The sequence below is a fragment of the Narcine bancroftii genome, chromosome 1 (assembly GCF_036971445.1).
Source record: "Narcine bancroftii isolate sNarBan1 chromosome 1, sNarBan1.hap1, whole genome shotgun sequence".
In the NCBI taxonomy this organism is placed as follows: Eukaryota; Metazoa; Chordata; class Chondrichthyes; order Torpediniformes; family Narcinidae; genus Narcine; species Narcine bancroftii.
The window spans coordinates 39,151,036-39,164,524 of record NC_091469.1 but is presented as its reverse complement, the minus strand read 5'-3'; the positions used below and the strand labels follow the sequence as shown (position 1 = coordinate 39,164,524).

Genomic DNA, 13,489 nt, shown 5'->3' with positions numbered 1-13,489 from the left:
CCGTATGCCCTAATGTAGAAGACAGGTTATTTTTTTTGTAGCACGATTAGGGAGAATAAGATGCTTCAATAATTTTGCATGTTTTTGAATGAACTGCACATGGATAAAACAGTGACACATCTCTCTCATTCTCAAGTTGTGACATAGAGTATTCAATGCTACAAGTCATGTTTCTCAAAAATGTCAGTAACTGGTTCATAATTCCTGAAAGCCCTGTTTATGCTGGACTGCAGATTAGGTCCTTTCTTGTTGCATGAGTCTTGCAAATGCTTTCTGCAAGGTTTTGGATGAATCATAAGCAGGTTTGTTTATGCCTGTAAATTACTTTCTAATATGAGTATAAACCCAATAAAGATTGATAAAGATAGCCTTAAAATTACAGTCATCCTAATTACAAACCACTAATCCTTCCTGAACCAAGCCATGAAAGACCCCAACAATGAAGACGCTGTTTACATCCGGTACCGCACGGATGGCAGTCTCTTCAATCTGAGGCGCCTGCAAGCTCACACCAAGACACAAGAGAAACTTGTCCGTGAACTACTCTTTGCAGATGATGCCGCTTTAGTTGCCCATTCAGAGCCAGCTCTTCAGCGCTTGACGTCCTGCTTTGCGGAAACTGCCAAAATGTTTGGCCTGGAAGTCAGCCTGAAGAAAACTGAGGTCCTCCATCAGCCAGCTCCCCACCATGACTACCAGCCCCCCCACATCTCCATCGGGCACACAAAACTCAAAACGGTCAACCAGTTTACCTATCTCGGCTGCACCATTTCATCAGATGCAAGGATCGACAATGAGATAGACAACAGACTCGCCAAGGCAAATAGCGCCTTTGGAAGACTACACAAAAGAGTCTGGAAAAACAACCAACTGAAAAACCTCACAAAGATAAGCGTATACAGAGCCGTTGTCATACCCACACTCCTGTTCGGCTCCGAATCATGGGTCCTCTACCGGCACCACCTACGGCTCCTAGAACGCTTCCACCAGCGTTGTCTCCGCTCCATCCTCAACATCCATTGGAGCGCTCACACCCCTAACGTCGAGGTACTCGAGATGGCAGAGGTCGACAGCATCGAGTCCACGCTGCTGAAGATCCAGCTGCGCTGGATGGGTCACGTCTCCAGAATGGAGGACCATCGCCTTCCCAAGATCGTATTATATGGCGAGCTCTCCACTGGCCACCGTGACAGAGGTGCACCAAAGAAAAGGTACAAGGACTGCCTAAAGAAATCTCTTGGTGCCTGCCACATTGACCACCGCCAGTGGGCTGATAACGCCTCAAACCGTGCATCTTGGCGCCTCACAGTTTGGCGGGCAGCAGCCTCCTTTGAAGAAGACCGCAGAGCCCACCTCACTGACAAAAGGCAAAGGAGGAAAAACCCAACACCCAACCCCAACCAACCAATTTTCCCTTGCAACCGCTGCAATCGTGTCTGCCTGTCCCGCATCGGACTGGTCAGCCACAAACGAGCCTGCAGCTGACGTGGACTTTTTACCCCCTCCATAAATCTTCGTCCGCGAAGCCAAGCCAAAGAAGAAGAATCCTTCCCAAAATAATATCAGCTAGCTTTGCAAGAATCAAGTTAAATTTAAGAACATATTCGTCCAAAATGTTGTTCACAAACCACTGTTGAATACCTAAGAGTTCTGTACAACTGCATATGTTCTCCTTACATATAACCATTTACAGCACGGAAACAGGCCATGTCGGCCCTTCAAGTCCGTACTGGTTCACTTGAACAACTCCACTAGCTCCTCCGCAAACTCCTGAGGAAGTAGAGGCTTTCTTCATGATGCCATTGGTGTGTTGGTTCCAGGAAAGATCTTCCGAGATAGTGACTCCCAGAACCTACATTTGCTCATCCAAAGTGCAAAATCTCACAATTTACTGGATTAAACTTAATCTGTCATTTCTGTGCCCATATCTGCAACTGATCATTATCCTGTAGTATTCTTTGATAGCCTCAACACTGTCTACAACTCCCATCAACCTTTTGTCATCTGCAAAGTTACTACCCCTCCCCCTACCTACATTTTCATCCAAGTCACTTGTATATATCACAAATAACAGGGGTCACAACTCTAAGCTCTGCAGAACATCGCTAGTCACATGTCTCCAGGCAGAAAATCCTCTTCCGCTACTATTGTCTGTCTCTGTGGGCCTGCCAATTTCAAATCCAAACAATTAATTAATTCACTGTGAATCTCATGCATCTGTACTTTCTGGATCATCATATCATGAGGAAACTTACTAACAACCTTTGCCATCTCCTCAGAAAATTCAATCAAATTGGTAAGACATGACCTGTCCCTCCCAAAACCATATTGACTGTCCCTAATCTGACCATGCTTTTCCACATGTTAAATTTTATCCCTAAGTATCCTCTCCAATAGCTTCCCCACCATTGATGTGAGGCCAAGCCAATTCAACATTTCCCTATAATCCAGCTCATCCTGATATCATCCTTGTAAATTTTCTCTTCATTTTTTTCAATCTTTCCTGTATGCAGGTGTTCAAATATGAAGAGACTATTCTAAATTTGGCTTCACCAATGATTTTAACAACTTCAAAATAACATCACTCTAATTTTTTCCTATTCATATACCTGTTTTTTAAACATTGTAATTAGACCAGTCTCAATCACTTTCTCTGGCAACTCGTTCCATACTCCCACTACCCTCTGTGTGGAAAAGTTGTATCCCTGGTCCTCTTTAAATCTTCCCCCTTCACCTTAAATCTATCCACTCCTTTTAGACTCCATTACCCTGTAAAAGAGACTATGTCCACTTATCCTTGTCTCTCTTGATTTTCTGTACTTCTATAAGGTCACTCCTCAGCCTTATCTACTACATGGGAGCAAAGTTTGGCCTATCCACTCTCTCCTTGTACCTCAAGCCCTCCACTCCCAATAGCAACAATTTTTTTGAATATAGCATGGTAACAGATGCTACCAGTCCATGACCCTGTGCTGCCCAACCGCACCAATTAATCCACAATCCCAAAATGTTTTTGAAGGATGAGAGGAAACTGGAACACCCTGATGAAGCACACGGCGACATGAGGAGAACGTATAAACTCCTCACAGACAGCACTGGGCCACTGGTGCAGTAATAGCATTGTGCTAACTGCTCTGCTAACTGTGCCACCCTAAATCCTTGTGAATCTTTTCTGCATCGTTTCCATCTTAATAATATCATTCCTATGTCAAGGAACCCAGAAAAACACATAATATCTCATGAATGTCTTACATAGTTGGTACATCATAGCCCAACTCTTATACTCAAAGCTCTGACTGACTTGGGCAAGCATGCCAAGCATCTTCTTCACCACCCTGTTTACCTATGCTGCCACTTTCAAGAACCACGTTCCTGTCCATCCAGGTTTCTCTGTTCTGCAATGTTCTCAATGGCACTGCCATTTACAGTGTAAGTTCTGCACTGGTTTAACTTCACAAAATACAACATCTTGTACTCAGCCAAGTTAAATTCCACCTGCCATTCCTTGGCCCACTTTTCCTCTTAAGTTACATGCATGTCGTAATCGTAGACAACCTTCTTCACTGTCCACTTTAGCACCAATTTTGGTGTCATACACAAACTTACTAACCATGCCAAATACTTCTTGTCCAAATCAGAAATATTGATGATGAACAATTTCTGTGGCATGCTGGTCAAAAATCGAGAAAGACAGCCCTCCACGACCACTCTTTGACTCCTACTACCAATCCAATTATGTATCTGATTGACTAGCACCCTGCATCCCATGTGATTTAATTTTCCAGATTAGCTACCACCTGGGATTTCATAAAAGGCCTTGTAAAGTCCACATAGACAGTATCCACCACCTTGCCATCATTAATCCTCTTAATCCCTCTTCATGATTTCTCACACACAGCTATTTTGACTATCTGCAATCAGCCCTTGCCTTTCCAAATGCAGGTAGTTCCTCTCTCTCAGAATCACCTCCATTGATTTCTTCCGTAGCTTTTCCATAGTGTCCTTTGATATATTTGGTAATAGCCTCCTTTCATATACTCCAAGACTGCCAGCACCTCCTCCTTTATAATGTAGATATGTTGTCAGTTGGATTACCATGGATACGTGTATTATTATCAATGTCACTTTTGAGTCATGAATGCATTAGCCATGAATAAATTGCTGGAGTTATGAGGGGGATGATTTAAGTTTATAAACAGATAATAACAAAATTTTCTGAAATTGTATCAATGTCACTGCATTACTTAATCCTCTTGTTTGATTGACCAAACTAGTGTTCACTGCCAAAATCTGCAAAACAGAATGAAACTGCCATACATAAATTAAAACACTATCCATCATGAATAATAATAAATACCAGAAGTTTTCAGAAATCTAATATTACAGCCAAGGGTTCAAGATTTAAGTTTATGATTTAGTTTGTTTGCAATTTTGCCATGCTTCAGTCCCATTACTCTTCATGCCACACTGCCTCATTATAAATATTTAATATTCACCCAGTTCCATTTGTTTACTAAAACTAAGATTTCTATATGTCACAGTTATTATTGATGGTGGGTGTTGGATGAGACTGTGGATCCTCTCGGGGCTGGGAACATTGACGTGTGTAACTTCACACGTTGAAACTAAACATGCCATCAACTTTCAATTAGCTGCAACATTTGGTTTACTCAGAATCAGATTTAAAAGGAAACACTAGATATTTACCACATTCTTGTGATCTTACTATAAATATGACATTTTAAAAGTAAACATAGTCTCCCCTCCTAAGTTCAGCATGTTTTTGTTTCATAAATGCACCATGTATACACCATGAAAGAAAACCAATTTTTTTCCTCAGCTCTGCTCAGCGTTTCTTCCAATTAATAGCCATGCCTGACTGACCAGTAAAATCCTGGTAGGTTTACATTATTTGATATTAGTCAGCAAAGCGCAAAGATGCTAAATGGATCCCTGGTATAAGTGGAGCCCAATCTGCCAATTTATCATTGCAAATTGATACCCCATCTGTCTATCCTGGAAATGTTGGCAAATTGCTCCTGAGTAAATGGTGTCCTTAAGCAGTTTTTAGTGCAATGTTTATTATAAGTTGGAATTTTGCTTATAAATAACAAGCCCACAGAAACCTCCTCTGGATGTGTATTTCTGGTATTTGTGCAATTTAAATGAATAAAATCGCACAAAACCTTCACAATGGTTCCAATCTTCAACATTAGATTCCTGTAACTTCAACGGGAACTCAGGATAAAATTCACAAACACAGCTTTTGTCAGGCTTTCATTTTAGTGGCTTTGGCGGTTCTGGAGTAGCCATGATGAAAATCTTTGCTACTTTCTCTAATTTCAAAGAATAAATCTCACTATATAACTTTTCCATATCCATCAGCATGATTTAGAGAGGCTGCTACTTGAAAATTAACATTTTCTTTGCTGTTGTTGCTTAAGTTGTTTCTTCCTAAAATACTGTCATCTTTTGAATACAATTTCTGAAGAGTCTGAATTTTCTGAAAATTCCTGCTTCCAGGTCTTTAGTGAGAATCAGTTCTATGCAGAACATCCTTGGATTCTCGCTTGGCTTAAAATAAAATATAATTTGACTTTGCAAAGAAATATGGAGATATTGGTAATTCAATGAAACCTAATTTACCAAGAGTTTGATAATATATATATAAAAAAGGACAATATGCACATGAATTCATTGCAAATTTGAGAGGCAGTGATAAACTGATGACGGGAGCATATCTGAGGTTAGTGATTCCCCAATAATCATTCAAAAAATTAGGATAGATACACATCCAAATGTTTATTCCATTGTCTTAAGTGTATGCTTAAAGAAATCTCTTGGTGCCTGCCACATTGACCACCGCCAGTGGGCTGATCTCGCCTCCAACCGTGCATCTTGGCGCCTCACAGTTCGGCGGGCAGCAACCTCCTTTGAAGAAGACCACAGAGCCCACCTCACTGACAAAAGACAAAGGAGGAAAAACCCAACACCCAACCCCAACCCACCAATTTTCCCTTGCAACCGCTGCAACCGTGCCTCCCTGTCCCGCATCGGACTTGTCAGTCACCAACGAGCCTGCAGCAGACGTGGACATACCCCTCCATAAATCTTCGTCCGCGAAGCCAAGCCAAAGATGTCAAAGTGCTCTTCCAAAAATTGAGAGATTGACATTATTGTTGAAGAATGATATCAGAATTTTGGAAGTGCCTCACCAAATAGTAAAGATCCATCCAAGCATGAAAGTTGCACAAAAGTGACATGCAGTTATGACATGCTTTTCAAATGTTTCATAATGATTATATCAACACATTTTGGTTTTTTTTAGAAAAAAAAATTAAAATCACTTTTTCAGTGTTGTGAAAAAATAGAAGTGAGATCAGACAAGCATATATTTCTGTGATTGAAATAGCACACAGACATACACAATGTCATTGTTCCTGTGGCATCATTGTTCTCAGTGAAAAGATCCAATGTGAGTGAATTGTTTTCTTAAATATTTGTGTACGTTAATCAGCAGGAAAGTTGTTTTTCTAATGAACCCAAACAAGCTTGAAACCATTCTAGCTGGACCGTGAATCACCAATTACTGCATTCAAAAGAAAATCTCAATCATATCTGTTCTTCCCTGTGGTTTCCTACTGTAATTTCATTTCTAATTTGATATCTGTAATATCTGTATAGTTCTGCAAATTACAATGAGATGGGACAAGAGACCACTTACACTTGGTCCTCTTCCGTCTCATCTCCATGTTTCTTTTATATTTTGTTTCTTTTTTTTTAATGATTTAAATTTTATTGTTCTTTAAAAAAAAGTTTCCCCAAACCCTTGAGTCAGTATTAAAGTTATGTTTAAATCATAAGTTACAAAACATAAACTTATCCATAAAATAGAAACCAACATGACAACAAAAAAAAATCAAAATAATAACCATATGTGTCTATTTAAACCTCTCGTAACAGAAAAAATGCCATTCATTCATGTGCTTCATCACTACATCCTCCACTATTTTCCCCCAAGGAAACCTAGATATTTGCCCCATTTTTGTAAACAGATATCCAATTTATCAAACTCTTTGAAAGACATGCATTCAAATACTGACACTTTGGCCCACCCCTGAAATGATGGTTCGCCCCCCACAAGATTCTTTCAACCTCTGAGTATAATTTGTCTTCCTTCCATTATACTAGTCTGAATTTCCAAGTAACTCAAGTGTGTCTCCCAAGAGAGAGTCTGGGGCAAAAAGGAATTTGAATACTTGAAACTTCACCAATATACTTATGTATAATAATCCAAAATTCTTGAATTCTGGGACAAGACCAAAGCACAGTGCCAGCATTCAGGGGAATTTTTCAACCCTAATCTATATAACCTTCCTGGAGTCCAATAATAACGGTGGAGAATCTTAAAGTGAATTAGACGTACTCTCGAGTCTCCTGACATTTTGATATTTTTACAAATTTTGTCCCATTCTTCCGTTTCAAAACCCACACTCAGGTCTATTTCCCATGCTCTTTTGAGATCCAACAGAAGTTTATCCTCTGAAATTTGTGTTAAGGCTAAATAATAAAATGAGGCTTCGTGACCTTTACCATATGCAGCCAGTACAGTAAACATATATTGTGTTTCTTCTTTTGGACTAACAAGCAGAGACAAGATATTCAGTTTGGAGAGCTATAAACTATGTTCTGCCTTGTTGTACCCTGATTCTCAGCCTTGTTGACTGTAAAGACTTTTTTCAATTCTCTGTGTATATATTTTGTAATTGAGGTTGCTTTTCACCAACAGAAGATGACACTTGACCTTGTGGAGTCGCAACAACAGAACGATGCTCTGGATAAAAGATTGAATGAAATGGTAGAGCAGCAATCCATTGGTCCAAGGTCAGCAGATAACCATTTATCCTTGGTGTCCAGCCAAACACGCAACACTCCAACTACAATGCAGAAGCCAGTGGAAGCAGAACTGAAACAGCTGCAGAGTAACTTGAAGGTTGTTGTTCCTGTTTCTGCATGTTCTTTTTATTGAGTTATTATCAACATATTTTCTATTTTTGTCATACAAGCCAAAAAGATGAGGTCACTCAGCACAAATCACATTCTCAAATCTTGCTCTGAGTCACTTCCTTTCAGGCAGATTTAATGCTACAAAGCATATGTTTGTTCATCACTCTCAGTAATGATGTTTTTTTTTAAATCTCTCTAATCAGAGGAACCATCTTTTCTTATTTTGTCCAAATCTGTAATTGCAAAAAATCTTGCTGTTAATCTCTTAAATTTCCAGTGTCTATGTCTTTGAGTCTCAGGTGTTTCCAGCCCATGAATTCATTTTAGTGACTGTACACTGCATGGTCTTAGTGACTTTCATATCATTCTATAATGGGCTCCCAAAATCTACCCAGTGTGCTCTAGGTGGTCTAAACAATGGTTGGAATTTCATTCTTAAATTTAATATCTTTCTAACAAACCTCAAAATATATTTGTTTGCTTTTGTCCACCTGAGCATACCATTTCAATGATTTGGTGCTTTTGCTATTCCTTTATTCACCCCATTCAGCATCTTTTTATTGAATACTTCCATTGGAAGATTTTCCATACTCTTCCCAGATTAAATTATGTATTCCAGATACTTGCCTACTTACTTGTCTTCCAAATGCTTTTACAGTCTGCCTGCTCTTGTAATTTCTGATTTTGATTTGTTCCTCCTTTGATGGCTACAAGAACTGGGAGAAGGAGCAAGCCAAGCTCATGCTGCCTTTTATGCCTGATCTTCCATCTCAACACCACTTTCATATCCTGAGCCCATATTCCATGAGTCCCCAACATTAGGAAATCTATTGATCCACAGCTTTCTCCAGAGGGTTGAGAATTTGCAAAATTAACCACCCTCTAAATGATTACTTTGCTCCTTTTTTTCAGTCATGAATGATTTGTCCCATATTTTGAAGCTGACCCCTGGAACCTTAGCCAGGGGAATAATCCTCCCTGCAACTGGTCTATTGATATCTTCTATGTCTCAGTGATATGACATTTCATTCTTCTGAACTTCAGAGAATGTAGGCCAAGCCTCTATCTATCCTAATGCAATAGGCCTATCACCCTATGAACCAGTCTGGTGAAGTTCCTCCATTGATCACAATTGTACACAATATACAAATTCTGATCTCATTATATTATTTTAGTAACACATTCCTGCTCTTGCAATCAAACCTCTTGCAATAAGCATCAACATATTGCATCACTGCACATGTACATTAACTTTGTGTGACTTTTTTTCTAAGACTTCAAAATCTTCATTTTTCAATCTCTCAACATTTAAAAAGTGCTACGATTTCTCCTTTTTTTCCACCAAAGTCGATAACTCCATATTTTTTCAGGGTGTTCTCCATTTGCAATGTTATACCTCACTCACTTAGCTTGGTTATTTCCCTTTGAAATTATGTCACCATACTATTTGAACTCCCACTCAGTTTCAGGTCATCAGCAAATTAAGAAATTATATATTTGGTCTTCTCAGCTTTTTGTGATATAGTTGATAATTAGGACCAAAATTACTGCAATATTTCACATTTTGTCAACCCTAAAAATTTTCCAAATATCAATACAAACCCCACCTTCACATACTCTAACCTCCTGCAGAAACTCCTGCCCAGGACCTTATCGAAAACCTTCTGAAAATCTATATACTCGTCGTGAATGGTTATTCACTATTTCTACAAACAGAGAAATCTGCAGTCAGATTTGAATAGCCTTGCTGGTTTATTCTTGTGTTCCGTTTCCCTTGCTTGATTAAATTCTTCTGATCCTGCACTGAATTCTGAAAAGCTCACAGTCTTCAGGTTAACATTTTTCTCTTTAAAATTCACATATTATTTCTTCTCCTGTTGCATATTTGCATGGTAAAGAAATATATATTTGTTGTAAATCATAAACCATTTATTTAAATGTATTTCAATGCTTATTCATTAAGAAATTGCATTACAAGATAATCTGCCCTTCACATCGAGATAATTTCCTTGGTTTAAATTGAGAAAGTCACTGAAAATAACTGATTAAACTGCATCATTTGCACACGCAAGTAAAATTCTAAAAATGTGTTATAAATTTGTTTATGCAATATTTTACAACACATTCTCTAATATTATGATTGCTCTCGATTAGGATTTCTTCCATGATTATTAATTAACTTTTCAACCATTTCTCCTTGCACACTACCGGATCTAAAGTAACCATTTCCCGAGTCATTTGCTCAATATAATGTTCCCAAATTTCACCTGTTCTGTTCTCCAAGAATTTATGCTCTATATTGTGTGCTAATTGTATCGGCCTAGTCTATATATAGATTAATGTCGATTCAAATCCCTTTTGATATCAAAATTAGCCTTGTTTCCTGCAGGTCTAATTTCTCCTTTTACACCATGTCCTGGGCTACTACTACTATTCAGAGACCTATAAACAACTTATATCAATGTCATTTGTCCTTTGCTGCTTCTTAGCTCCATCCAAACTAATTTTAATACTCTCCCATAACTTGCTCTGCCAAGTTCTTTTGTAATTATTGTGTTCTTATAACCCCTTATTACCTCCACTTCTTTTTCCTGTTCTTTGTAAACATCCAATACCCAGTGATTTCATTTTCCTGCTTCGAACAGGACATACCCTGCATCCACTTTTGTGTAATGGGAGATGGATCAGGTTTGTTTTGACTTTTTGTGTGGTCATCACCTTTTTGTTGAGGATATATATAGAATTAGATAAAGTGTCTGAAATCTAACTTCATTTTTATTATCTGATTTTCTGCTTTTCTTTGTTTCCACTGCTGATTTATTTTGGTGACTCTTTTTAATTTTTATCTGGAACTTTGTTTCTCCTACTTATGACCCTTCACTTGGTTTCCCATCCCCCTGCTAATTTCATTTGTATCCTCTCCAAAATCCTGAGCAAACTCTCATAGTGCTATGGCACTGAGCCCAAACCATCTCAACTCAGCATCATCACTACAAAGATATATCAAATCAAACCCAAGGTAATTAACTCGAATGTTGTCTTTTGTTGCTTTAACACTCATTTATCATCTCTTCTAACTCTTGCAATTTTAAAAACTTGTCTTGACCTGTCATCTCTGCTATTCCCATCTTTTACTCTTTGAAGTTTCTACCCTTTCCCCATTCAGACATCATTCTGACTTTCCCTCTGAGATTGCATTCTTGTTGAATTCCAATCAATATCAAGCAAGTTCTCAACCAATTTGAAGTGCTATAGTTCTTGCTGGGATGAAATATCATAACTAATTCAACCAAGCCCTATGTTTACCTATGACTTTTAAGACTACTACAATGAACAGCCCCCTTTCTTTCCCCATGAAACATGTTTGAGCCTGTTATGAATTTAAGATGTATTTTGGCACAAGTACATGCAAAAGTTTTTTTGGAGGGCTGGTTCATTTTGTGGTAAAATTAGGGGGCCTAATGTTGTTCGACCTCCTTGCTCATGTAAAAATTCAAGCCATTTTGTTTTTCTGAGGTAATTTGCTTCCTCTGTTTCTTTCTCACCATCCTCCTTTAATCTCTAACCTCTCCTGCTGTCCTTTGAAATGCTTTGTAGCTGAATATTAGTGGCATTTTGTGTTTGTACTAACTGCCAATATTCACCTCGTGGATAAACTCTACAAAATGGTGAAAAGTTAAATGATTATTTAATTGTCTCTTACAGATTTGTATACTTTCAATCCAGACTTGCAATTCCATGTGGTCCTCATAGAGTCTACAAATTTCATGACATATTTGCTTTGCACAAACACTAGCTATGATTCCCCAGTTCCTTGTCATGAAATGTGAGTTGCCAAGATATACTTGGGTGTTCACAGAAACTCCTCTCCCTCTTCTCCCTGTATATCTCTATAGCTCTTTTCCTCAAATCTTTTTCATCACAGCATAGTGTCCTAATGTTATTAGCCTTGCATACCAAACTATTGGTAAATCTTTTATATAATTTAAAATAAATATTTCAATAGAAAAACAAAATTCCACATGAAGCAATCTAAAATTGTAATGTTTTGTGGATAAACTAACTGCAAATCTTTCAATATCATGAAAATTCCAGAAATAATGAGAAGACTCATTTTATCCAACTTTTTTTTATTGTTGCAGAATTCAGCAAATGAGATTTCTAAGCATTTAACTACCATTAAAACTCTCAAAGCTGGGCACCAGGAAAAGGAAGATCAGATTCGGCAATTGCAGGAAAGGTTAGATTGTCTCAATAATTTGTTGTGTTTGGCACAGCCTACTGGCAGCCTTCATGAGATAACTATGTTTTAGCCTTAGATTTGACATGTATATTTCTGAATTTTAATTGAATAAGTTTCCAATGAAGTATGCCTGTTTAACAGTGTATGTATTACATCAGTCAGGAGTTTTGTCCAAATAGAATGCTCATCATTTTCTCCATCCTGTGTTATTTGGGCTTGGATATTTTGCTTTGAATGGATATAAACAGAAAAAAAAGCATACGTGAAGATGCGTTTGAAAGAAACTTCTTTTGAGGCCACTGATAAAACTCCATTGTCACAAATAATGGCAACTTTGCTGAATTTCAGTGTTGGTTTCAGAATGCTGTGAAACACATTTGTTTCTGTGGGAAGCGCTGAGATGGAGATGAAGGTGAGAATGCAGGTGGAACTGGTTGGAAAAACTAAATGTCTGTGAATGTGGGAAAGAAAATAATCATGTCCAAGTAGTTCAATCAGAGGGATTTCATTTCAGAGCAGCAATTGTGTGAATGATTTGCAGGTATAGCCACCATAGAAGAAAACCCAATGAAACATTGTGGCTGACAGGATCACTTTCATTGCAGGTTTGATTAAAGCACCAGCATGAATTAAGAAATTTACAACCTCCTTAAAAGTCCCACGTGTGGGTTTCTCGAAAATCCGGGTCCATAGATTTCAAATAAAACAGCAGCCTCACTATGAACTTGCAGAATTAATATTGAGACGGATCGATTTATTGTTACATTGATTTAGTTGCATTTACAGGGAATACAAATTGGTGAAACTTAATGACCAAATTTTTTTAGGAACTGAAATTAACCAATTTTTTTAAAATGCCGGTTAAAAATAATAAAAAAACCCTCCAACTTCTTTTTAAAAATTGTATGTTTCAAGAATGATCTGTAATGAATAATTAAGAACTTCATGGCATTTAAAACTGAACATTTATAACTTACATTTTTTCCAAGGAACACTATTCTATTTAATGAATAAAGAAGGCAAAACTTTAAGAGAGATGAAACTTCAGATGCTGATATCATTTCAGTGGGTCAGAAGGAGTAACTCGGTGAATCACTGGAGGCAATGAATACTTAACATTCAGCGCAAAGAGTGTTGAGAGGAGATAGAAAGTATAAAGACGTAAAATTGGGGGTAGCTCTTGCCTCGGGCCCCCCCCCCCTCACCTTTTTATACTGGCTATCTTCCCTCCACACACTC

The 13,489-nt window shown here is 38.1% G+C and overlaps 1 protein-coding gene across 17 annotated transcripts in view; it reads left to right on the top strand.

Moving 5' to 3' along the window:
• cntln (centlein, centrosomal protein) overlaps positions 1 to 13,489 on the top strand; it is a 608,473-nt gene that overhangs the window by 424,605 nt on the left and 170,379 nt on the right. For all 17 annotated transcript variants that reach the window (XM_069924314.1, XM_069924366.1, XM_069924398.1 and 14 more), the window contains 2 exons: positions 7,790 to 7,993; positions 12,150 to 12,247. In XM_069924314.1, coding sequence (XP_069780415.1) covers positions 7,790 to 7,993; positions 12,150 to 12,247 — 302 coding nt within the window. The remainder of the gene's footprint in view (positions 1 to 7,789; positions 7,994 to 12,149; positions 12,248 to 13,489) is intronic.